Below are 23,716 nucleotides of genomic sequence, written 5' to 3'. Positions count from 1 at the left end.
GTAGAAGGGTCAGCTCTGCCATTTTCTTGTTGTTCACTTGTGTTTGCATTATCTTTGCTTTCCTATTTCATTGCAGGAAATGTTTTTGTTGTTGTTGTTGTTGTTTGTTTGTTTTTGAGATGGAGTCTCACTCTGTCCCCAGCCTGGAGTGCAGTGGCGTGATCTTGGCTCAGTACAACCTCTGCCTCCCAGGTACAAGCGATTCTCTTGCCTCAGCCTCCCAAGTAGCTGGGACTACAGGCATGCACCATCATGCCTGGCTAATTTTTGTATTTTTAGTAGAGACGGGGTTTCACCATGTTGGTCAGGCTGGTCTTGAACTCCTGACCTCATGATCCGCCTGCCTCAGCCTCTCAAAGTGCTGGGATTACAGGCGTGAGCCACCGCGCACGACCTGCAGGAAATGTTTTAAGCCACCTGCTGATTTATGTGCATTGGTTTAGTTAAAACTAGATAATATAATCCACGAATACCTTTATCTAGGCTCAGGTGAACTGCAGTATATTGCAATAAGCTGAAAGCAAATGAAAAAATGTCAGGCGATGCAGGCCACCCAACTTTCACATTCCCTTTAGGATACCTCATGTATTTGATGTGGACAGAAATGGGGCACCAGTGTAAACCCATATATCAGAATTAGAAGGCCAGGCGTCATGGCTCATGCCTGTAATTCCAACACTTCGGGACACTGAGGTGGAAAGATCGCTTGAGCCTAGGAGTTCCAGACCATCCTGGGCAACATAGTAAGACACTATCTCTACAAATTTTTTTTTTTTTAATTAGATGAGCATGGTGGTATGTGCCTGTAGTCCTAGGAGGCCGACGCAAGAGGATCGCTTGTACTTAGGAGTTGGAGGGCGCAGTGAGTGGTGATGGTGCCACCGCACTTCAACTTGGGTGACAGAGTGAGATCCTGTCTCAAAACAAGCAAACAAAAATAGATATTTTTCTTGGTTTTTGTAAAGCTTTTTTTTCTTATTTTTTGACATGAAAAATAAATACAGTAAGTCCTCACATAACATTATCAAGAGGTTCTTGGGAACTGTAACTTTAAGCAAAATGATGTAGAATGAAACCAGTTTTAACATAGGCTAATTTATGTAAACAAGAGTTAAGTTCGTATGGCATATTTCTGGCCACAAAAACATCACCAAACTTCTTTTTAAAATTTTTTATTGATATATATACTGAGACGGAGTCTCGCTCTGTTGCCCAGGCTGGAGTGCAATGGTGTGATCTCGGCTCACTGCAACCTCCATCTCCTAGGTTCAAGTGATTCTCTCACCTCAGCCTCCGGAGTAGCTGGGATTACAGGCGCATGTAACGACGCCCGGCTAATTTTTGTATTTTTTAGTAGAGACGGTGTTCACCATGTTGGCCAGGCTGGTGTAGAACTCCTGACCTCAAGTGGCCTGCCCTCCTCGGCCTCCCAAAGTGCTGGGATTACAGGTGTGAGCCACCGCGCCCGGCCTGATTACATTATATTTGTATATACTTAATGGGGTACATGTGAAATTTTGTTACATGCATAGAATGTGTAATGATCAAGCCAGGGTATTTAGGGTGTCCATCACCTTGAGTATTTATCATTTCTATGTATTGAGAACATTTCAAATCTTGTTTTCTAGCTTTTTTTTTTTTTTTTTTTTTTTTTTTGAGACACAGTCTTGCCCTGTTGCCCAGGCTGGAGTGCAGTGGTATGATCTTGGCTCAGTGCAACCTCCGCCTCCCAGGTTCAAGTGATTCTCTTGCCTCAGCCTCCTGAGTAGCTGGGATTACAGGCATGTGCCACCACGCCCAGCTCATTTTTGTATTTTTAGTAGAGACCCGGTTTCACCATGTTGGTCAGGCTGGTCTCGAACTCCTGACCTCAGGTGATCCACCCACCTTGGCCTCCCAAAGTGCTGGGATTACAGGCGTGAGCCACCATGCCCGGCCACTTTTCAAGCTATTTTGAAATATATAATACATTGTTGTTAACTATAATCATCCTACTCTGCTATCAAACATTAGAATTTATTCCTTCTATCTAACTGTATGTTTGTACCCAGTAACCAACCTCTCTTCATCCCTAGCCCCGCTCACCCACACACACTTCCCAGCCACTATCTCAGTGATAGTGGTATCTATCATTCCACTCTCTACCTCCATATGATCAACTTGTTTAGCTCCCACTTATGAGTGAGAACATGCAGTATTTGTCTTTCTATACCTGGCTTAAGTGGCTCTGAAAAGAGCCTTTGCTTTTTGAAAGTAGAAGTTGTTCACTTGGAGCTGGTGTACTTGGTGAGGGCCTTGGTGTTGTCAGACACAGTGTGATTGGCCATCTCCCTAGGCAGCAGGCACAAGCTGTATGGATCTCCCTGGAGGTGATCGTCGAGTACTTGTAATGCATCAGGAATGATGCACTTGAAGATATTGACAAATGAGTTCATGATGCCCATGGCCTTCGATGAGATGCCAGAGTTGAGATGGACCTGCTTCAGTACCTTGTAAATGTAGATAGAGTAGCTTTCCTTGTGGCTATGCTTGTGATTCTTGCCATCCTTCTGGCTCTTGGTCACACCACCTTCTTGGCACCCTTCTTTGGAGCAGGAACAGACTTGGCTGATTCAGGCATGTCACCACAAATCAATAACTATACTGAGAAAGAAGCCACTTCAACACCACCACACTTCTAAATAAAGACCAAAACACTGCTAGTATCATTCAACATTGAAATACATGTGAGCTATGTATACATTTAAGAAAGACTAATAAAAACAAGATAATTATTTACCAGCTTATTCCAGTTCAGGGTAATAGGTGACTGGGACCTATCCTGGCACCTCAGGGCACCTGGTGGGAACCAGACCTGAACAGGACACCATCCCATCGCAGGGCACACTCACACACACAACACATTCATAACACTGGGACAATTTTTTTTTTTTTTGAGACAGTCTTGCTCTGTCACCCAGGCTGGAGTGCAGTGGTGCAATCCCGGCTCACTGCAACCTCCCCCTCCCGAGTAGCTGGGATTACAGGCATGCGCCACCGTGCCCAGCTAATTTTTGTATTTTAGTAGAGACAGGGTTTCACCATGTTGGCCAGGCTGGCCTCAAACTCCTGACCTCAGGTGATCCGCCCGCCTTGGCCTCCCAAAGTGCTGGAATTACAGGCGTGAGCCACTGCGCCCAGCCCACATTGGGACAATTTAAAGACACTAATTAACCTGCTGTGTACATCTTTGGGATGTGGGAGGAAACCAGAGTACCCAGAGAAAACCCACACAGATATGGGGAGAATGCGAAAATGCTTCACGGACAGTAGCCCTGACCTGGAACCAAAATATTTTTTTTTTCTCATCCACGTTATAATGAAAGGTCATTGAACAAAATGACATTATTCAAGGATCTGAGGTATAAACACAAGTGTTGCTGTCTAATGGATTGTCTTGCCCATCCCACATTAGAAAACATTGGTTTAGGCATTCTAAATCTTACCATTGGATCCAACCATCAGGGAGAAAAAAACTGTATTTTCAGGGTGCACGTTCGTTTGGCCCGTTGAAGAAAATGCTTTTCTGAACCGCTTTTTGGTGCTGGGGTTCTGCCTTACGTGGAAGGCACTATGGAGACAAACATAAAAAAACAGGACTTTCTGGCTAGGCGCGGTGGCTCACGCCTGTAATCCCAGCACTTTGGGAGGCCGAGGCAGGCGGATCACGAGGTCAGGAGATCAAGACCATCCTGGCCAACATGGTGAAACCCCGTCTCTACTAAAAGTACAAAAAATTGGCCGGGCATGGTGGCGGGCACCTGTAATCCCAGCTACTCGGGAGGCTGAGGCAGGAGAATGGCGTGAACCCAGGAGGCAGAGCTTGCAGTGAGCTGAGATCGCGCCACTGCACTCCAGCCTGGGCAACAATGCAAGACTCCGTCTCAAAAACAAACAAGCAAACAAACAAAAACAGGACTTTCTGTACTAGGGGGCTGTTGTTGAGTGTGTCAGTACCGATGTTACTACAGTATCACCCATCATACCCTTTAAGGTGGCACCACGGGAGGAATTTCTCTCAGAACTCAGCATCAGGAAAATGCTGTGCTTTTTCCTCAATAGCTATTTTGCTTTGTGTTTAAGGACAACATTAACTTTGTTTTCCTCTTTGCTGTGACTGCTGGGAGCTTAAAGCCATTTTTGTAGTCTTACCTTTTTGAAATATAGAGGACTGTGATATGCATTTCTTTGGGCTCATTTCACCCCTGACCTTTAGAAAACAAACATATTTTGACTGGGCGTGGTGGCTCACGCCTGTAATCCCAGCACTTTGGGAGGCCAAGGCGGGCGGATCACGAGGTCAGGAGATCGAGACCATCCTGGCTGACACGGTGAAACCCCATCTCTAGCAAAAATACAAAAAATTAGCCGGGCGTGGTGGTGGGCACCTGTGGTCCCAGCTACTCGGGAGGCTGAGGCAGGAGAATGGCGTGAACCCGGGGGATGGAGGTTGCAGTGAGCTGAGATCGTGCCACTGCACTCCAGCCTGGGCGACAGAGGGAGACTCTGTCTCAAAACAAAACAAACAAACAAACAAAAAACATCAAAAAACATATTTCTCCTCCTCACCCCAGATCTTGCAACTATTATTTTAAACTTTCAAATTTTATTTTTAAAATCACCTCAAGTTCTTTGGGGAAGGAGGTGGAATATGAATATGATATAACATTGTTATTGATGTTCACTATAAACTTAAATTCAATTATCTAAGAAAAAATTATTTAGAATGTGGAATTTTTATATCTTGGTAAAGATTGTTTTCTATGGTTAATAGCATCTATGCATTTAATGAGTCTAAGAGGCTATTCATGGTAAGTTGCACTTCCATTTCAATGGTGTTACAATGTGAAAAAATGGCCAACACTGATTTTAAGATAATATCTATTGTAAGATCCCTCCTACTCTCAGAGATGCTAAAATGTGGGGAGAAATGTACATTTTAGAATCAATGAAATGTGACTTTACTTATAGTACTATGAGTCTTCTAGCTATTTGATATCCACTCACTGCTGTGAGGTTGGAAAGTGGCCGCATGAGATGGAGTTTGGTTTATAAGTGGTCAGTGTTTTAAGGAAGCCTGTATCTCCAGGGCATAATAAAAATTCTGATCTCTGATCACCAAAAGGGCAGTATGTACTAAGCTGACCTAGATGTGAGCATTCAGGCACTGGTTTACTGGTTTAAAAAATGAACTTATTATGTGGGAACTCTAAATAAAGTTGGAAAATACGTGGTTTTTTTTTTTTTTTTTTTTTTTTTTTTGAGACAGGGTCTCACTCTTTCACCCAGGCTGGAGTGCAGTGGCATGCAATCACAGCTTACTGCAGGCTTGACCTCCGGGGACCAAGTGATCCTCCCACCTCAGCCTCCAGAGTAGCTGGGACTACAGGCGTACACCACCATGCCTAGCTAATTTTTCATAGAGAGAGGGTTTCGCCATGTTGCCCAGGCTGCTCTCGAACTCCTGAACTCAGGCGATCTGCCTGCCTCTGCCTCCCAACGAGCTGGGATTACAAGTGTGAGCTACTGAGCCCAGCCTGGAAAATGTGTTTTTAAAAGATATTTAAGATAATTTTTAAACTGTGCTCTTGTTTTAGTTTTAACCAACTTCAAGATACTTATTCTCAACAATAGAAAAATAGGCAAAGGACAGATTATTCTCTGAAGAAAATACAAATGGCCAATAAACATTTGAAAAATGTTCAATCTTTTTGTAATCAAAATAATGCAAATTGAAACAGCATGCTACCATTTTTTGGTCTATAAAATTGACAAAGGTAATACTCAATGCCAGTGAGATGGCAGCAAGATAGGTGCTTTCATACGTTGTAATGTGAGTATAAATGATACAGCTTTTGTAGGAGGCAATTTACCAATACATGTTGAAATGTTCTTCAAATATTTATCTTTAAAATGTTCATACCCCTGATCTAAGTAATTCAGTTTCTAGGCATCTGTCATAAGGAAATAATCAGAGGTTCAGAATTATGTTTAGCATGTTATTTATATTAGTAAAGTATAAATAATTTAATATTCAATGATAGAGAAGTATTTAAATTACGGTTCTTTTTCAGTGAAATGTTTTACAGCTATCAAAATTAGTGAGGTTGAAAACTATTTAAGTGACATGATAAGATAATCATGATATATTGAGTGAAAAAAACTGTCTATCCAGCAAGATTCCAAACTTGTTAATATGTATATATGTCATACCAGAAAGCCTAAAATGAAATATATAAGGAGTTAACTATGGTTGTCTCTGGGAAGTAGAAAGAATTATTGGTGACTTTTATTTTCCTCTCTTAACTTTCCCAAATTTTCTATAATATATATTATGATGATGATAAGAAAAAGCTATGAAAGATTGACAAATATATTTATTTTATTATTGAGTTTAAAGTCTGTATTTGTCTTTATCAATTATCATTCTCACTCCTGTGACTTTAAATTCCCCCATTCAGCAAATATTCTTAAGGACCTTCTATATGCCAGGTACTGCCCTGGGGAATAGGGATATAGCAATGAGTAGACAGACCAAGTCCTTGCTTTCTTAGAGCTTCCCTAATAGCAGGGAGAGACGGAGCTTAAATATACAATGTTTCCTCATCTGATGACCTGGACCTCTCTTCTACCTGCATCCATGCCCTTAGCTGAATGAGTGAATCTAGTCTAGTGGCTTTATATATCACATACTCTCTCAGTTTCTAAACCTGCATCTCTAGCTTAGTCCTTTCTCCCAAACACCAGACTTATACATCCAACTGTCTACCTGACATCTCCACTTGGAGATCTAATAGGTGTGTCAAACCAAATCTGTGAGAATGGAATTGTTAATTTCCCCATCCTTGTTGTCCCTCCCACCCCTAGACCTACTCTTCCAGTGTTTTACCCCTCCTAGGGAATGGCAATGCCATCCTTCCAGTTCTTCAGGCCAGTAGCTTTGGAATTATCCTGATTCCTCTCATTCTTTCACACCCTACATCCAATCTGTTTCAAGTTTTATGGATCCAAAATCTATCCAGAATCTGACCACTTCTTACCACCTCCACTGCGATCACCCTGACCCCTGCCTCTGTCTTCTTTTGCCTGATTATTTCACCAGACACCTCAGTGGTTTTCTTGTTTCTACCTTTGACCTCTTACAGTTTATTCTCAACACATTAGCCAGATGGTCTTGTTAAAGCTAAGTCAGATCATTATCATGCCTTGTTCAAAACGCTCTGATGCCCAGCACTTTGGAAGGCTGAAGCAGGTAGATCACCTGAGATCAGACGTTCGAGACCAGCATGGCGAAACCCTGTCTCTACTTAAAATACAAAAATTAGCCAGGTGTGGTGGCACACGCCTGTAGTCCCAGCTAGTTGGGAGGCTGAGGCAGGAGAATCTCTTGAACCCAGGAGGCGGAGGTTGTAGTGAGCCGAGATCACGCCACTGCACTCCACCCTGGGCAACAGAGTGAGATTCCCTCTCAAAAACGAAACAAAACGAAACGCTCTGATGGCTCCCATCTCCCTAGAGTGAAAGCCAGTCTTTACAGTGTCCTAAAAAGCTCACACGACTGGGTGCCTCTCATCTCCTTTCTTCTGGTCTCACCTCTGGCTACATCTTTTCTTTTTTGCTCGCTTCCTCCAAGCATACTGGCCTTCTAGTTATTCCTGGAAGAAGCCAGGCATGTTCATGCCTCATGGCCTTTGCCCTTACTGTTTTCTCTGCCAGGAATGCTCTTTCCCCACATGGCTCACTTGATCCTTTATATATTTACACATACATCAACTTCTCTGACTATCCTATTTACAGTGATACCCCCAACACTCCTTATTCCCTTTCCTTGCCTTATTTTTTTCTATAACACTTAATCACCCTTTAACTAAAATACTACATGTTTTATGTTCTTTTTTGTTGCTTGTTTATTATTTTTAAGTGTTATGAGGGCAAAATTTTTTGTTTTGTTTTGTTCCCTGTTGTATCCTCAGAAGCTAGAACAGTGCCTGGCACACAGCAAGGACTCAAAAAGTGTTTGTCTGATGTTAGAAAAATGAATTACGGGTAGATACCATGAAAGTAATTTAAAAATTTTTTAAAGCTCAAATGAGTTTTAAATATTCCATATACCTGCAAATCATATCATTTAACAGTTAATTTCTGGATAATAGTTTTTATTTTTCAAAATACTCCTCTTTTCTTAATATAGACCTACCTCCCCCGTCCCTGCCACATTTGGGAGACCTGAGCCTTGATTAAATTTTCTGCATCTCTGAATTTAAAGGAGAGGAGATATTTCTTTAAATTTATTTTTGCATTATGAACATTGCATGAATGCATTCTCATTTTAAAAATAAAACAAAATGACAGACATATATGGAATAAACAATGAAATCTCTTCATCTCTTCTCTCAAAATATTATCTCCTTCCCAAGAGGTAACCCCAATTAACAATTCAATGTGTATCATTCAAGTCCAGTGCTGTCCAGTAGAACTTTCTGTGATGATAGAAATGTTCTATATCTGCATTGCCCAGTATAGTACCCAGTAGTCACATGGGTTATTGAGCACCTGAAATGTGGCTAATGTGAATGACAAACTACTTTTAATTTTATTTAATTTAATTAATTATAATTTGAATTTAAATAGCCCCATGTGACTAATGGCTACCATATTAGCACAGTTCTAAACTATTTCTTTTTCTTTTCTTTTTTCTGTTTTTTTGAGACAGAGTTTCATTCTTGTCACCCAGGCTGGAGTGCAGTGGCGTGATCTCAGCTCACTGCAACCTCCGCCTCCCAAGTTCAAGCAATTCTCCTGCCTCAGCCTTCCAAGTAGCTGGGATTACAGGTGTGCGCCATCAGACCCGGCTAATTTTTGTATTTTTAGTAGAAATAGGGTTTCACCATGTTGGCCAGGCTGGTCTTGAGCTCCTGACCTCAGGCGATCCACCTGCCTTGGCCTCCCAAAGTGCTGGGATTACAGGCATGAGCCACCGCGCCCGTCCCTAAACTATTTCTACACAATTACCTCTCTCTTTTCTTCTTTTTCTCTCTCTTCCCCCTTCTCTCTCTTTTTACTATAAATGACATCATACTAGATAGCATGTATACATACATATTATACATATTGCTTTGTGACTTGCTTTTTGCATTCAACAAAATGTCTTAGATATAATTTCCTGTCAGTACATACGTATCTGTCTTGCTGTTTTCAATGGTGCCTGTTACTTATAACATGTACATTCCATACATAACTAAATGAAAAAAATGGATATTTCTTGGTGCTGAACCACATACTGGGCCTCTTTTTTCTTCTCTCCAGTGACATTTATTGGTGATGACTTTGCACCAGCTGCCTGATTTAAGAGTCTACATAATCAGTGACACAGTCTAAGAATCCAGTGATTCGTGTGTGTTGGGCCCATGGTTACCTATATTATCTATTTTTTTCTGTCCTCTCTATCTTCAAAAGACAAAATATTCTGACTCCACAATAAATAAGGTTTTAAAAATATGTTCAGAAGCAAGTAAATATAAACCTAACAGTATGAGGCTGCTGGATTAGATTTTGTGGTGTCTTTTTGTAATTCTGAATTTGTGGTTCTAAAGCTGATGAGTTTCACAGCAAAAGGCCTACCTGGAAGAAGTAGATTCTTTCTGAAGTCCTGTTCTTATCTTTTTTTGCATATCCTGATTAAAATGTTCTGTCTTTGTAAAATTCTTTTCTACTAGAGACATTCTTGAGATGGTTATAACTTTAGTTACTCTGGGTAATTCACTTTTCAATTGATTTCTATGCTTCTTACATACCTCATCAGCATTTTCTAGCTAATGTTTGAGCCTGACAAACTGTTATAGACACGGTATTAACCAAGGCTCTGTCAAGACACAGATGGCTCACTCTAAAGGTGAAATTGAAAGAGAGTTTAATAAAGGTAATACTTACAAAGGTATGGGCAGGGTTTAAGGAAACCTCAAGGAATAGTATAGTATCCTTGGCCTAGAAACAATGGGGGATTGCCATCCCCCAGGCTGGTAGGGGCAAGGGGTGAGTGTGGTTACCAGAACCTCACACAGACAGCTCTATAAAGAGGACCCCCTCACAGAAGCTGTGAATTTTGGTAAAAGGACAGAACCAACACACTGCTTCCTAGCAGAGAGGAAGCCAGGGAGACAAATACCCTGAGCTCACTCTTGTCCTGACCTCCACTGTTTTGCACGCTTCCCAACCAACTGGAAGCAGGAGGCAGAGATCCCACTGGTGCAGTCCATTGGGGAAGCCATACAGAAAAGAGTAGAGGAAAAGCATAGAGAAGGGTAGAAAGAGAGTGGATTCTGGAGAGGCAAAAGGGAAGATATTTATTACCCACACATTCTTTTAGTTAATCCTCACAACAGCTTATCCTCCTTTCATAAACAAGGATACTAAGGCTTGAGAGGTTAAGAACCAGCAATTTGCTAAAAATCAAATGTAAAAATAGGAAAGGGATATTAAATAATGGAGGTAGGATTTGAACTCAGGCCTGTCTGACGGGATTGCCCCACTGGAGTTAAGAATAACTTAGCTTGGCCGGGTGCGGTGGCTCATGCCTGTAATCCCAGCACTTTGGGAGGCCGAGGCGGGCGGATCACGAGGTCAGGAGATCAAGACCATCCTGGTTAACACAGTGAAACCCTGTCTCTACTAAAAATACAAAAAATTAGCCGGGTGTGGTGGCGGGCTCCTGTAGTCCCAGATACTTGGGAGGCTGAGGCAGGAGAATGGCATTAACCCGGGAGGTGGAGCTTGCAGTGAGCAGATTGCACCACTGCACTCCAGCCTGGGCGACAGAGCGAGACTCTGTCTCAAAAAAAAAAAAAAAAAAAAGTATAGCTTAGCTTAAACAAGCAACTCTGCGGTTGGCCTATCACCATCAGCAGTACTGTGCTAAGTTCTGATTGGTTGATTAGCTTGTTGTCTGATTGGTCCAGTTGTCAGTCAGCGATGTATATTGCATAAGTGCAGGTTCTAGCAACCATTTTTTTTGCGCTTAAGTAATATTTGCATTGTCCATTGTCCAGTACCTAATAGCTGTTGTTTTAAGTAAATATTTGACAATGTCCAACTGAAGAGATTCTATACATGAAATGCTCAACATATAATGTCTTCTTTAAAAGCCTGATGAAATGTGGCTTTGGTATGATTCTATGGCATAGTTTATATAACCAGAACTTATGTGACAAATGGGTAACATATTCACCTTGTAATGACTGAGTATTTTGAAATCTTCAATTAGGTAGAAAGAAGTTTTATTGCAACCTAGCTCCAAGTCTGTGGTCTGGCAAGGCCCTTGCATATGTGAGGTCCAGGGCACTGGGCCAGGGCTTCTTAACCCTTTATGATCCTTGCTGTCTTCTGCTAAACACGTTGTGCACATGTACCCTAGAATTTAAAGTTTTATATATATATATATATATATATATATATATATATATATATATATATATATAAATCTCATGTGCCAACCAAACCCCAAATTTGGAATATGGCTCTCTAGAAGGGCATAGTCTGTCTTCTGTGATCTTCACAAGTTCAGAAGCTTAGCTTCTATGATTTTCATGCTCAAAAGAGTAGTGGTTTTCCCCAAATCTGACGTTATTGAAAACTGAACATGAACATGAACATGCCCTTTCAAACGAATACCTTCTCCCATTCTAAAACGGTCATTCTTCACTTTAGAAGATTGCTGCTGCAAAGCCAATTCTGTTCCTGCCTTTCTTATCTCTCTCCTCCATTTCTCTATCCTCCAAACCCCTAGCATCATATTAAACATATATCATGTGCTAATAAACACTACAAAATGTGATCTGGCTGATTTAAAGTCTAACCTGAGGCTTGCAAATAACTACAAGCAAGTCATTTGACCTACTTCATTAAGTCTGGCCAAAAATATGGTTACATGCTTTTATTTCTTCAGTTAATTGTTTGAGTTATCCCTTCTCTATCAGGAAATCATGTATCCCCTTTTCGAGGTTTTTCCATCCCTATAGTCTAAAAATCCTGAGGGTTTCCTCAGCTCACAGGGAGCCAAAAAGGTAACTGAGTTTGAGGGATCTACCACTGCTGTTGCTTCTTGCTGTCACTTGGTGTCACCTTGAAGACTGGTTCAGTGAAGATAATATCTACCTCACAGAGGTGTTGTACAAATTAAATGAGCAAATACATTTAAAGTGCTTAGTATATCGATGGATACATGGCACTAAGTAGGTACTCAAAGATTTAGCTATTACCTTATGTTATCAGGCCTTAGTTTTATGTAGGGTCTACACCAGAGGATCCCTGGAAGCATCTCAGCTTTGGCAAATGGTGAAGTTAGTTCAGTTCCTGCCCCTCCCAGAAGCCTCTATCTTACTCACATTGTCCTGAAGTTGATCTGCCTCTAGTATATGGAAGAGACAGAACCTAAGGAGCATAGAATTTTTTATAAAGCAAATGATTTGTTCTGGCTCAGAGAAGGAGTTTTTTTTAATTGTAATCTGGGGTGTTTGGACTGAAAAAACATTGTCTCAGGTCACCAGGCTGGTTGGTAGTAGCTGGGCCTTAACCAAAGTCTTCCTGAATGCAGAGCTTGATCAACTCAAGAAGTACCCTGCTGTGCTTTAGAAAGCAATGTTCTGGACAGCAAGGCTGTGGCTCATTTATTTTTGCATTCTCCCCATTCTGAGCACATTGCTTTATACATAACAAGAAATAGCTCTTCTCCATATCAACTGCTGTTAAAGATAGTCACCTGTGCACACATGCAAACACAAACACATTCACACACTTAGGGATTCTCTCTGCCTTCCATCTCTTTGTTTCTCCTTCTTTCCTACTTCTAGGCCATAATAATTAAGAACAAAATGCACGGTACATATAAACCTTTTCTTCCCCTTTGAGTAACTATTGTTGCTTTACAACGTTCCCTATCTCTGTTTTAATTACCAGATTTCACACCCTCAAGAACACACCATTCTTGGAAAATGGCAACACCTTATCTCCTCTTTAATAAACTTTGTGAGTAGCACATACAAGATCTCCAAATAGTAATTTATTTTAGGTCATGTGAAAAAGGTTCATTGCCCACATATATTAAAAGGTAATGAATCATTAATGTAAGCTAATCCCACTTGCCAATCCATTTACCCATTTGGGTTGTGTGCTAAAAGTCCATTCATAAGTCAATTTGCAGCCAGGTGTGGTGGTGCATACCTGTAGTCCCAGCTACTTGGGAGGCTGAGGCAGGAGAATTACTTGAACCCAGGAGACGGATGTGGCAGTGAGGTGAGATCGCACCACTGCACTCCAACCTGGGAGAAAGAGTGAGACTCCATCTCAAAATAAATAAATAAATAAATAATAAATAAAAATGAGTCAATTTGCTTGTTTCTATGGGTAACTATATTATCTATTATTATATCATATTATATATAATAGTGAATAATAATATCAGTAATAATAGCTACAGTTTATTAAGTACCAGGTATGTTACACATATTATCTCTGCTTTTCACAACAGCCTTGCAAAATGAATAGCCCATTTTATAGATGAAACTGAGGTTCAAATAAGTTAAGGAACTTGCTTTTAAGCACACAAAGTCAAAAATATTTACTGCCTCAAGTATAGCTCCTCCTGAAGTGGTAGTGGTGGGTCACTCATGACTTTCCTCACCACATCTGTTGGGCCCCAGGGTGGGCGCCTGACCGAACGCCAGCCAATCCTGGTTAAGGCCTGATTTGAAAAGATGAACTTGGCCAATCAGATTCTCCCTTAGATAATTTGAATTGGGAAACATGGAAAGAGTCAATAAGTTGGTAGGAGGCTAGGGCTGAAAGGCACAATGGAAAGTTGTTAAATGAGTGTTGTGAAGAGAGGCTGAGGAGGCCATGATGGGCCGGCCTATTAGAGCTGAAGCTGTGGGGCAGTGGAAAGCAAGCAGCGGCTTTAATGCAGTGGAAGGAAATGGAGTCAGTGGGGGTGGGACAGAAAGGATCATGTGCAGAGAGCAGCCAAGTTGGTGCAGAGCACTCTCTCTGGGGCCACATTCTGCCCCTTTCCTGCTTTTCCACAGTTTCAGTTCCAGGGTAGTCTTAAAAGAAATCCTCCATCCTTTGAGCTAATGTTAGTGAGTGTCTGTTAGTGAGTGTCAGTTCCTTTCAACCAGAAGAGCCAAATTAAAGTACCTGGCCAGTAAGTGCTGGAGAGGGGATCTGAACCCGGGGTTTGTGGATACAGAGTTTTTGTTCTTGTCACTGCACCCCTTTGCTACATTACAAATGCCACTGTGGTCTACCATAGCCTATGAGGTCGCCATAATGTATCTGAAAAAGAACAAATAGTGAACCCAAGTTTCCTGAATCCTTGTCCCAAGTCTTGGTTTGCTTCCAGAGCCCTGAAGGAGAAGGTGAGGGCTAAGAAAATCTCAGATAACTGGGAGGCCTCCAGACAACATTGAGCTTCTAGGGTGGAAGGGACTGCAATGGGGAGAGGGGATGGGGACAGGGGAGGGATCGGTTCTCGTCAGTGCAGAGAATGGGGGCTCCCCAAGGGCAGGGATTATTGGTCTTATCCCTACTTCTATCCCCAGATTCCAAGATAGTGCCTGCCACTTATTTGAATGAGTGAGTGAATGGATAAATAAATGGCAGAAGTGAGTCATAGCCCCTGTCCAAATGTATGGATCATTCTTCAGTCTAGTGTCCCCAGGTTAAGGAACACATCTTAACCTGTCTCCATCTCTAAGAAACAATTGATACAGCACTGTGAATAATGTTTACCATGACTAATCCACTTTAGCTTTAAAAATCACAAAGATGATGTAGTGGTGACTGCAATCACAGCACAGTTCAAAGACTACAAATGGACAACTCTGGATTGCATTTGCCTTGTTTACAAAAACACCGCTTGCTTTGTCTGGAGAGAGTGAGGTTTTCATTTTAAGAGGCTGACTAAAAAATGCAGGGCCACTTTCTGGGCAGGCTTCCAAGTGACTACATCTTTCTCACAGCGTTCCCCAGAGCCCCAGCCCAAGCTGCCTGGGGCAGGGCCTCTAGCCGCTAGTCTGTTGAAGCTACCACAGGAGAAGTCATCTGCAGCCTGCCCAAATTGCTGTGCTTTTAAGCCTTCCCAAGGCACAGATAACAGCTTTGGCCTTTGCATTGAAAGAGACATCAGAGTTTGTCATTGGCCAAGCTGGTGTGTGTGAAATATAGGAGATGGCGTGCCACGCTTCTGAGTATGGCACTCTTTCCAGCCGAGTCTCCTGGGTGTGGGTGAGTCTAAATGTTTGAAGACTGCCCTCGGTTGTGAAATGTTCGAAGCTGGGCATTGTGATTTTCCAAGGGCATGACTTGGCGTATTTCTTAACTCTAATGAGCCTCAGTTTCCTTTTTGTGGAATAGGGATAGTATTATCCTATGCTCTAGAAGGATAGAAGTATCTATTCATCACGGGGTGCTGCGAAGCCTAAAAGAGATAACAGCAGAGTATCTCGTCTAGTACCTGGCATACTATAGACACTGAAGAGCTTTTGTTATTTCTGAAGCATCAGTAAAAAACAAACCAAAAGGTTTCAGTGATGATGCCCTATTTTTATGTTTAACAGTACAGTATTTCTCTGAGACTCAGTGGATATATTTGACTTCTTAATCATACCTGTGTAGCCAACAGGAATAAAACTTCAGAGGAAGTTAGTGCCAAAGGAAAGTTTGTCAGACTGTATTCCCTTTCTTTTTCTCCCTTCTAGACCCTGACTGCACCTGCCCCATTTGCTGATGAAACCAACTGCCAGTGTCAAGCACCCCATGAAAAACTGACCATTGCTCAGGCCCGCTTAGGAACACCAGGTGAGGCTGTACTTCTTTGTCTTAAATGGGCCCTGTCTTGACATTTTAAAGTATCAGAAAGGGGCCGGGCGTGGTGGCTCACGCCTGTGATCCCAGCACTTTGGGAAGCTGAGGTGGGTGGATCACCTTGAGGTCAGGAGTTCGAGACCAGCCTGGCCAACATGGTGAAACCCCATCTCTACTAAAAATACAAAATTAGCCAGGTGTGGTGGTGCACGCCTGTAGTACCAGCTACTTACTTTGGGAGGCTGAGGTGGGAGGACTGCTTGAACCCGGGAGGTGGAGATTGCAGTGAGCCGAGATTGCGCCACTGCACTCCAGCCTGGGCAACAGAGCAAGACTCCATCTCAAAAAAAAAAAAAAGTATCAGAAAGGCCCATCATTATTTGTGCAGCACTTGCTTTCAAGCAGAGAGTTGAACTTAGAGATTATAACACAGTGCAAGGGTAAAGAAGGGTAAACACTAACAGTGATAAACCAGACCAACCAAAGGAGCCAAGAAAAAGATGCATCAGAATACAGGGAGTTTGAGCCCCAGCTTTGTCACTTGTTAGTTCTACAGCCTTGGGCAAGTCACTAGAAAGATCTGAATCTGTTTCCTTGAAACAGGGACAACAATACCTACCTCACAAGGTTTCTGTGATAACTAGATTCATCGAAAGTACCAAAGCATTTTTAAAACCATGAAGGCATATACAAACCTAAGCTACTATAATTATTACCATTCTTAAAAGTATGCATTTTTTACAAAAAGTTTCTAGTGTGCCTTAAAAAGAGTGGGTTGCGCTATAGAAGTTTGTTCATTCATTCATTCCTTTAGCATTATGCCAGAGGATGGATAGGGAAGAGATTTGGAAAGAATTATAAGGTACCATCTGTTTTTCAAGAGACAAGACAACTAGATGTGAAATAAAAAACATTAGTAGCATGTGTGCAGGTGCTTAGGGGTTAAAACCTGCAACACAGATGATAATTGATTCTCAGAGAATGGCAGATTCATTTGGCCTGAGTGATCATGCAAGACTTCCGGGAGGGAGCAGAACAGACATTTTAGGAGAACTAAGATTTGGACTGTGTGGGCAGAAGATGCAAAGGTATTGCAGACAGGTGGAAGAGGAATAGTGAAGACAGAAATAGACAGCTGTGTAGGAGTGAGTGTTGTTTTAGTTGATTGGGATGGGGTGAAAAATAAGACTAGTTGAACAGGTAAACTTTAAGCCATTTAACATGGCATAACTCGGCCGGGCGTGGTGGCTCATGCCTGTAATCCCAGCACTTTGGGAGGCTGAGGCGGGCAAATCACTTGAGGTCAGGAGTTCCAGACCAGCCTGGCCAACATGGTGAAATCCCGTCTCTACTAAAAATACAAAAATTAGCCAGGCGTGGTGGCAGGCACCTGTAATCCCAGCTACTCGGGAGGCTGAGGTGAGAGAATCACTTGAATCCAGAAGGTGGAGGTTGCAGTGAGCTGAGATCACACCATTGCACTCCAGCCTGGGTGACAGAGTGAGTCTCTGTCTCAAAATAATAATAATAATAATAATATAAAATAAAATAACATGGCATAACTCTATGGTTTCTAGTTGCCATTACAGAAAACAAAAAAACAAAAAACAAAAAACAAACAAACCAAACTTAAGAGAATCCATGGAATGAAGAACAGTTTGCTTAACAATAATAATGGATACTTATTAAGTACTTACTATGTATTAAGATCTTTATATGTATCATGTCATTTCACTATCACAACTCTGTGTGATTAGTAGTTTTAGTATTTCACAGATGAGGAAATGAAGGTTTAGAGAAGCTGTGAATCTGCACAAGGTCATTCACTACTAAGTGGCAGTGGTTCACACTGGAGCCTGCATTAGAATCTACTAGAGGGCTTCTTAAAACCCAGATGGCTGGGTTCCACTCCTAGAGTTTCTGATTCAGTCCAACTGGGGTGGGGCCCAAGAAGTTACATCTCTAACAAGTTTCCAGGTGATGCTACTGCTCCAGGGATCACACTGGGAGAACCATTGGTAAGTGGTAAAGTTGGGATTTGGTCTCAAACCTATTGGTCTTAGAGCTTGACCTCTCAACCATGACACTGTGCTTCCTATAAGAATAGCCTTCAATAGAGTGAAGTGAGGAGCAGAGTAGGCAGAGTTAGGAAGCTTTCGTGTGAGCTGCTTTTGAAAAAGGCAAAACAAGGTTGGGGAGGTAGCACAGAGCAGCCAAAGCTGTTGTTCCCAGGCTTTAGTGTACAAAGAATCACCTGGTATGCTTGTTAAACAAGCAGATTTCCTGTTTCATTCCCTTCTTCCCAAATCTGGGATGGGGCCCAGGCAAGGCATCTGCATTTTAAACAGATAGTCAGGGTGATTCTAAAGTTAGTGGTCTGGAGACCACACACAGAAATACCAACCCAGCAATATATCCAAGGGATGCCAAATAAAAGTCCAGGTGGCTGACCGGGCATGGTGGCTCATGCCTGTAATCCCAGCACTTTGGGAGGCTGAGGCGGGCAGATCACCTGAGGTCAGGAGTTAGAGACCAGCCTGGCCAACATGGTGAAACCTTGTCTCTACTAAAAATACAAAAAATTAGCCAGGCGTGGTGGCACATGCCTGTAATCCCAGCTACTCAGGAGGCTGAGGCAGGAGAAACGCTTGAACCCAGGAGGCAGAGGTTGCAGTGAGCCGAGATCGCACCACTGCACTCCAGCCTAGGCGACAGCGCAAGACTCTGTTTTTTTAAAAAAAAAAAAAAAAAAAGTCCAGGTGGTTATGAAGAAAACAGACTTGACCTAAAGTTAAAGGGTGAGCATCAGGCCCAAACTGAAAGGGCCTCTACCTTTCTAGGGAAAGGAAAGGGAAGTAGAACTTACTATATATCTGTATATATCTGCTCGATGTGATGTTCTGTACTCTTTGCAAAGACCATGTGAGATGACTATTATTGTATCCTTTCTAAAGAGGAGACAAAGGAGACTTGCAGAACTGAAAAGTAACTTGTCAAGTGTCCTAGTTGACTGGGTAGAGCTGGAATTTGACCCCAAGTCCATTTTGCCTCAAACCCCTGCTTTGCCTACTGCAACAATCTGCCTTATGAATCATGGTCCACAGCAGGCCATGGAGCTAAGTGAAAACATGCTCAGACAGTAGCTGTGATCTTCTGTAGTGGCAGGACCATGCCATGCTCACTGCTGTTTCATCAGCATCTATTGAAATACTTGTTGCATACGCTGCGGTCAATAAATATTTTGTGAGTGAATGAATGAAAGTTTGGAGGCAGGCGGGTCACCTGAAGTCAGGAGTTTGAGACCACCTTGGCCAACATGATGAAACCCTGTTTCTACTAAAAGTACAAAATTAGCCAGGTGTGGTGGTGCATGTCTGTAGTCCCAGCTACTTGGGAGGCTGAGGCAGGAGAATTTCTTGAACCTGGGAGGCAGAGGTTGCAGTGAGCTGAGATCGAGCAGCTGCACTCCAGCCTGGGTGACAAGAATGAAACTTCACCTCAAAAAAAAAAAAGTGTGGGACAAGAGAAGTAGTTCTTCCTCTGGAAATAGAAGCAGAGAGAGTTTGTTCTGGTATTTTGAGCTGGTATCAAGCTAACTGGGTGAAATAGGGCACCTGTACATTGCCTGCCGCCAAGCAGTTTAAGCAGTAATAAGATGGTGGTGTATTTTGAAATAATACAGGTCGTTAGAGGGGGAGTGAGATGGAACAAAGATGAACTCCTGATCTTTAGAAGAGAAATTCTGCCCACTAACCTGAGGTGATGACCCTGGGAAATTATCTAAGAAAATCCGTGATGTTGATGAGTACCTAGCCAGGGTACTTGTGTTAGAAATTTCTTTATTTAGAACTTCAAATATCAGGCCGAGGGCGGTGGCTCATGCCTGTAATCCCAGCACTTTGGGAGGCCGAGGCGAGTGGATCACTTGAGGTCAGGAGTTCAAGACCAGCCTGGCCAACATGGTGAAACCCTATCTCTACTAAAAATGCAAAAATTAGCCAGGCGTGGTGGCGTGTTCCCAGGTGATGCTGCTGCTGCTACTAGTCCTGGGACCACACTTTGAGAACCACAGCATAAGAGCAACTGTCGGCAGTGGTTAGAAGGAGTGGTAGGGAGATTATCCAATATCATAATTGTTGGAGCATTGTACTGTTAGCAGAAAAGCTCGGAGAATTTTTAAGAATCTTGCTGTTTGATTACCATTTAAGAAAACAAGAAAAACGTTACTTTTTTGAAGGGTTTGTTCAAGAGTTTCAAGAAGGGTTTGGTCAAGAAGGGTTTGGTTTCAAGAGTTTCAAGAAGGGTTTGGTTTCAAGGGTAGTAAGCAATTTACCTGTTTGTGGCACTGTCTTGAGCGTGCCCTCAAAAAAGACAAAACATAGCAGAATTTGGTATTTGATAATGCTCTTCAAGATTATAGTTTTTTGTTTGTTTTTCTTTTGCATTTTTAGTGGAGCTGGTTTCGCCATGTTGGCCAGGCTGGTCTTGAACTCCTGGACTCAAGTGATCTGCCCATCTCAGCCTCCCTAAGTATTGGGATTACAGGCATGAGCCACTGTGCCTGGCCTAGATTATAGCTATAACTGGACTCTTACCATCTCCTACACTAGCCATATTTTGTGACATAATATAATTGCCTAAAATGTGTTTTACAAATTTAGAACTGCCCAAACAGGGGCTGGGGTACAAATTCTAGAAGAGGTAATGACAAACTCTGCCCATAGCTCTTAGCTTTTTGACCTTGTTTGTGAGGTCACAAGGGTGATGAAACTTCAAGAGAAAGAACAGAATAAATCAAAAAAGCAATCAGAATTGGCACCTTTGGTCTTAGCTAGTTCAGCTGTGGAGCTGTGCACATACACAGTGTTGTATGTATTCTGATGCATGGAGAATAAATCCTGTCTTGACATAAAGGAAAAGTCCAGGAGATTGTTTCATAGGTTCCTTTTCATTAAAACTGCCTTTCTTTTCTCTCTTTCTTTCTTTCTCTCTTTCTTTCTTTCTTTTTTTTTTTTTTTTTTTTTTGACAGGTTGTTGCTCTGTCACCCAGGCTGGAGTGCAGTGTTGCAATCACAGCTCACTGCAGTCTTAACCTCCCAGGCCCAAGCAATCCTCCCAATTCAGCCTCCCAAGTAGCTTGGACCACAGGCATGTGCCACCATGCCTGGCTTTTTTTTGTATTTTTTGTAGAGATGGGGTTTCACTATGCTGCCCAGGCTGGTCTCAAATTCCTGGGCTCGAGCCATCTATCCACCTTAGCTTCCCAAAGTGCTGGGATTACAGGCATGAGCCACTGTACCCGGCCCTAAACTGACTTTTCTTAAAGGGAATCTCGGTTCTGATTTTCTACTTTCCTTTTCAAAAAGGAAGTTTGTATTATCTGTTTCCACAGTGTGTAGAATTTCCCTGACTACATTTTTCAAGAGCCGCCTTAATGAATCTGCCTTATTCATGTATCATCCGTGATGTAATTTACTTAATAATTTTTCTTTACATATACTCACTGTTCTAAAACTTTAATGTATTTTAAAAAGCAAACATCAATCACTATCATTTACAGAAAATAGTATCATTAGCTAGTATCAATGGCTAGTGATAAGCAGAAGGTAACTACAAAGTTTATATAAAACTACGTAAATTGTATAAAATAAATATGTAACTATAAGATTTTAAAAGCTTAACTTGTGCCACCTTTTTTGCACATCAGTTATACAAAAAACAGTACTAGTTGCCATAATTACTGGGTGTTTAATAATAGTTTCTGTTTTGTTTTAAAGACAAGAATTCATATCAGCATATAGTTTTCTAGCAGGTACCAACAAGGTAGAAGAAAGAGTGGTGAGTTTGATTTGCACTCAAACATCATCGTAAATTGGTTGTATGACATTGGGTAAGATGCTTAACTTCGCTGAGCCTCCATTTGCCCATCCATGAAATGATAAGTCTACTTTCACCTGGCTCCCTCATAGGGTTGATGCAAAGATTAAGTGAAATACATGTGTTTTGTGAATTGTGTGTATTTCTAAGGTACTGTTTAAATGCCTTAAAATAGCCACAATCCAAGCCTTGTTAATAGCCATAATCAAAGATGATCAATCACTATTTTATTGTTGCTTGAATCTGAAGCAAATACCAAAAAATGCCTAACATACCCCACAGTAGTGTGAATTTAAATGTAACGTGGTTGGTGATTACCTCCTGTTTGGCTGTATGGCAGGTGTGTGTTTAACTCTTTAAACAACTGCCAAACTGCTTTCCAAAGCGATTGTACCACTTTAAATTCCTATCTGCAGTTTATGAGCATTCCAGTTGCTCTGCATTCTCATCATCACTTGGTATGGTCAATTAAAAAACATTTTTTAGCCATTCTAGTGTGTATGAAGTGTTATCTCATTGTGGTTTTCGTTTGTATTTCCCTAATGACTAATGTTATTGAGGATCTTCTCTTGTGTTTATTTGCCATCCTTGTATTTATTTTCTTTAGTGAAATGTCTGTTCGATATTTTTGCTTTATTTAACTGGGTGGTGGGTTGTTCATCTTACTGAGGTTTGAGAGTTCTTTATACATTCTAGATACAAGTCCTATATTTTGCAAATATTTTCTCCCAGTCTATGACTCACCTTTTCATTTTTGTAAAAATGTCTTTTGAAGAGCAAACGTCATGAGTCTCACAGGCTGCATTTAAGGTGTCACCCCAGGCTCAGTTCTCATCTGGAGGTTAACTGTTGTTAGATCTGCTTCCAAGCTCACTCAGGTTGTTAGCAGAATTTATTTCCCTGTGACTATAAGATCAAGGGGTGAGCTTCTTACCAGTTGTCGGCCAGCGGCCACCCTCAGCTCCTAGAGGCCACCTGCAGGTCCTTGCCATGTGGCCCTCTCCATAGGCCCTTTCACAACATGGCAGCTTGCTTCTTCAAAGCCACCAGTGCAGAAAGACAGTAAGTCTGCTAGCAAGATGGACCCTTTTTGTTTCTTTTTGTGGTTGTTGTTTTTGTTTTTTTTTGACAAAGTTTTATTCTTGTTGCCCAGGCTGGAATGCAGTGGTGTGATCTCGGCTCACTGCAACCTCTGCCTCCCGGGTTCAAGAGATTCTCCTGCCTCAGGCTCCCAAGTAGCTGGGATTATAAGCGTCCGCCACCACGCCAGGCTAATTTTTTGTATTTTTAGTAGATACGGAGTTTCAGCATGTTGGCCAGGCTGGTCTCAAACTTCTGACCTCAGGTAATCCACCCACCTCGGCCTCCCAAAGTGCTGGGATTACAAGTGTGAGCCACCACGCCTGGCCAAGATGGAGTCTTATAATGTAACATAATCATGGGAATAATGTCTACCACCTTTCCCATATTCTACTGATTAGAAGCAAGTTACAGGTCCCACACGCACTTCAAGGGGCGGGAATTACACAAAGGCATGGGCACCAGGAGGCAGAGATCATTAGAAGCCACCTTAACGTCTCTTCACGATAGCCATGCAATAGTTGTACTCTGACATCTTTTTTTGTTTTCAATTGGCTCCTGGTCATTGCCAAACCTCCAGCTTCACAGGTCAGTGGTATCTCACATAGATGCTCTGGAATCTCACATAGATGCTCTGGAGAGTCCCCAGATGCCTAAAAGCATATCCAGAAAAATCTCAAACAAAAGATTAAAACAGATCAACATACGAACTAAAAAGCCATACTCTGTTTTTTTTTAAAGCTTTATTATAGAGTATTTCAAACACACACAGAAGTAGAACAATATAATGAACCTTCCTGTGCCTGTCACTCATACCTAACAACCACTAACCCATGGCCAGTCTTGCACCATGCACACCTCTGTC

General features: G+C 41.9%; 1 protein-coding gene across 2 annotated transcripts in view; it reads left to right on the top strand.

The window, feature by feature from the left end:
- Positions 1–23,716, top strand: part of PCYT1B (phosphate cytidylyltransferase 1B, choline) — a 114,925-nt gene that overhangs the window by 38,083 nt on the left and 53,126 nt on the right. For both annotated transcript variants that reach the window (XM_034949501.4, XM_003819584.4), the window contains exon 2: positions 15,789–15,888. In XM_034949501.4, the coding sequence (XP_034805392.1) occupies positions 15,789–15,888 (100 nt within the window). The remainder of the gene's footprint in view (positions 1–15,788; positions 15,889–23,716) is intronic.

The sequence above is a fragment of the Pan paniscus genome, chromosome X (genome assembly GCF_029289425.2).
Source record: "Pan paniscus chromosome X, NHGRI_mPanPan1-v2.0_pri, whole genome shotgun sequence".
Lineage (NCBI taxonomy): Eukaryota > Metazoa > Chordata > Mammalia > Primates > Hominidae > Pan > Pan paniscus.
This window is presented reverse-complemented; position numbering and strand designations above follow the sequence as displayed.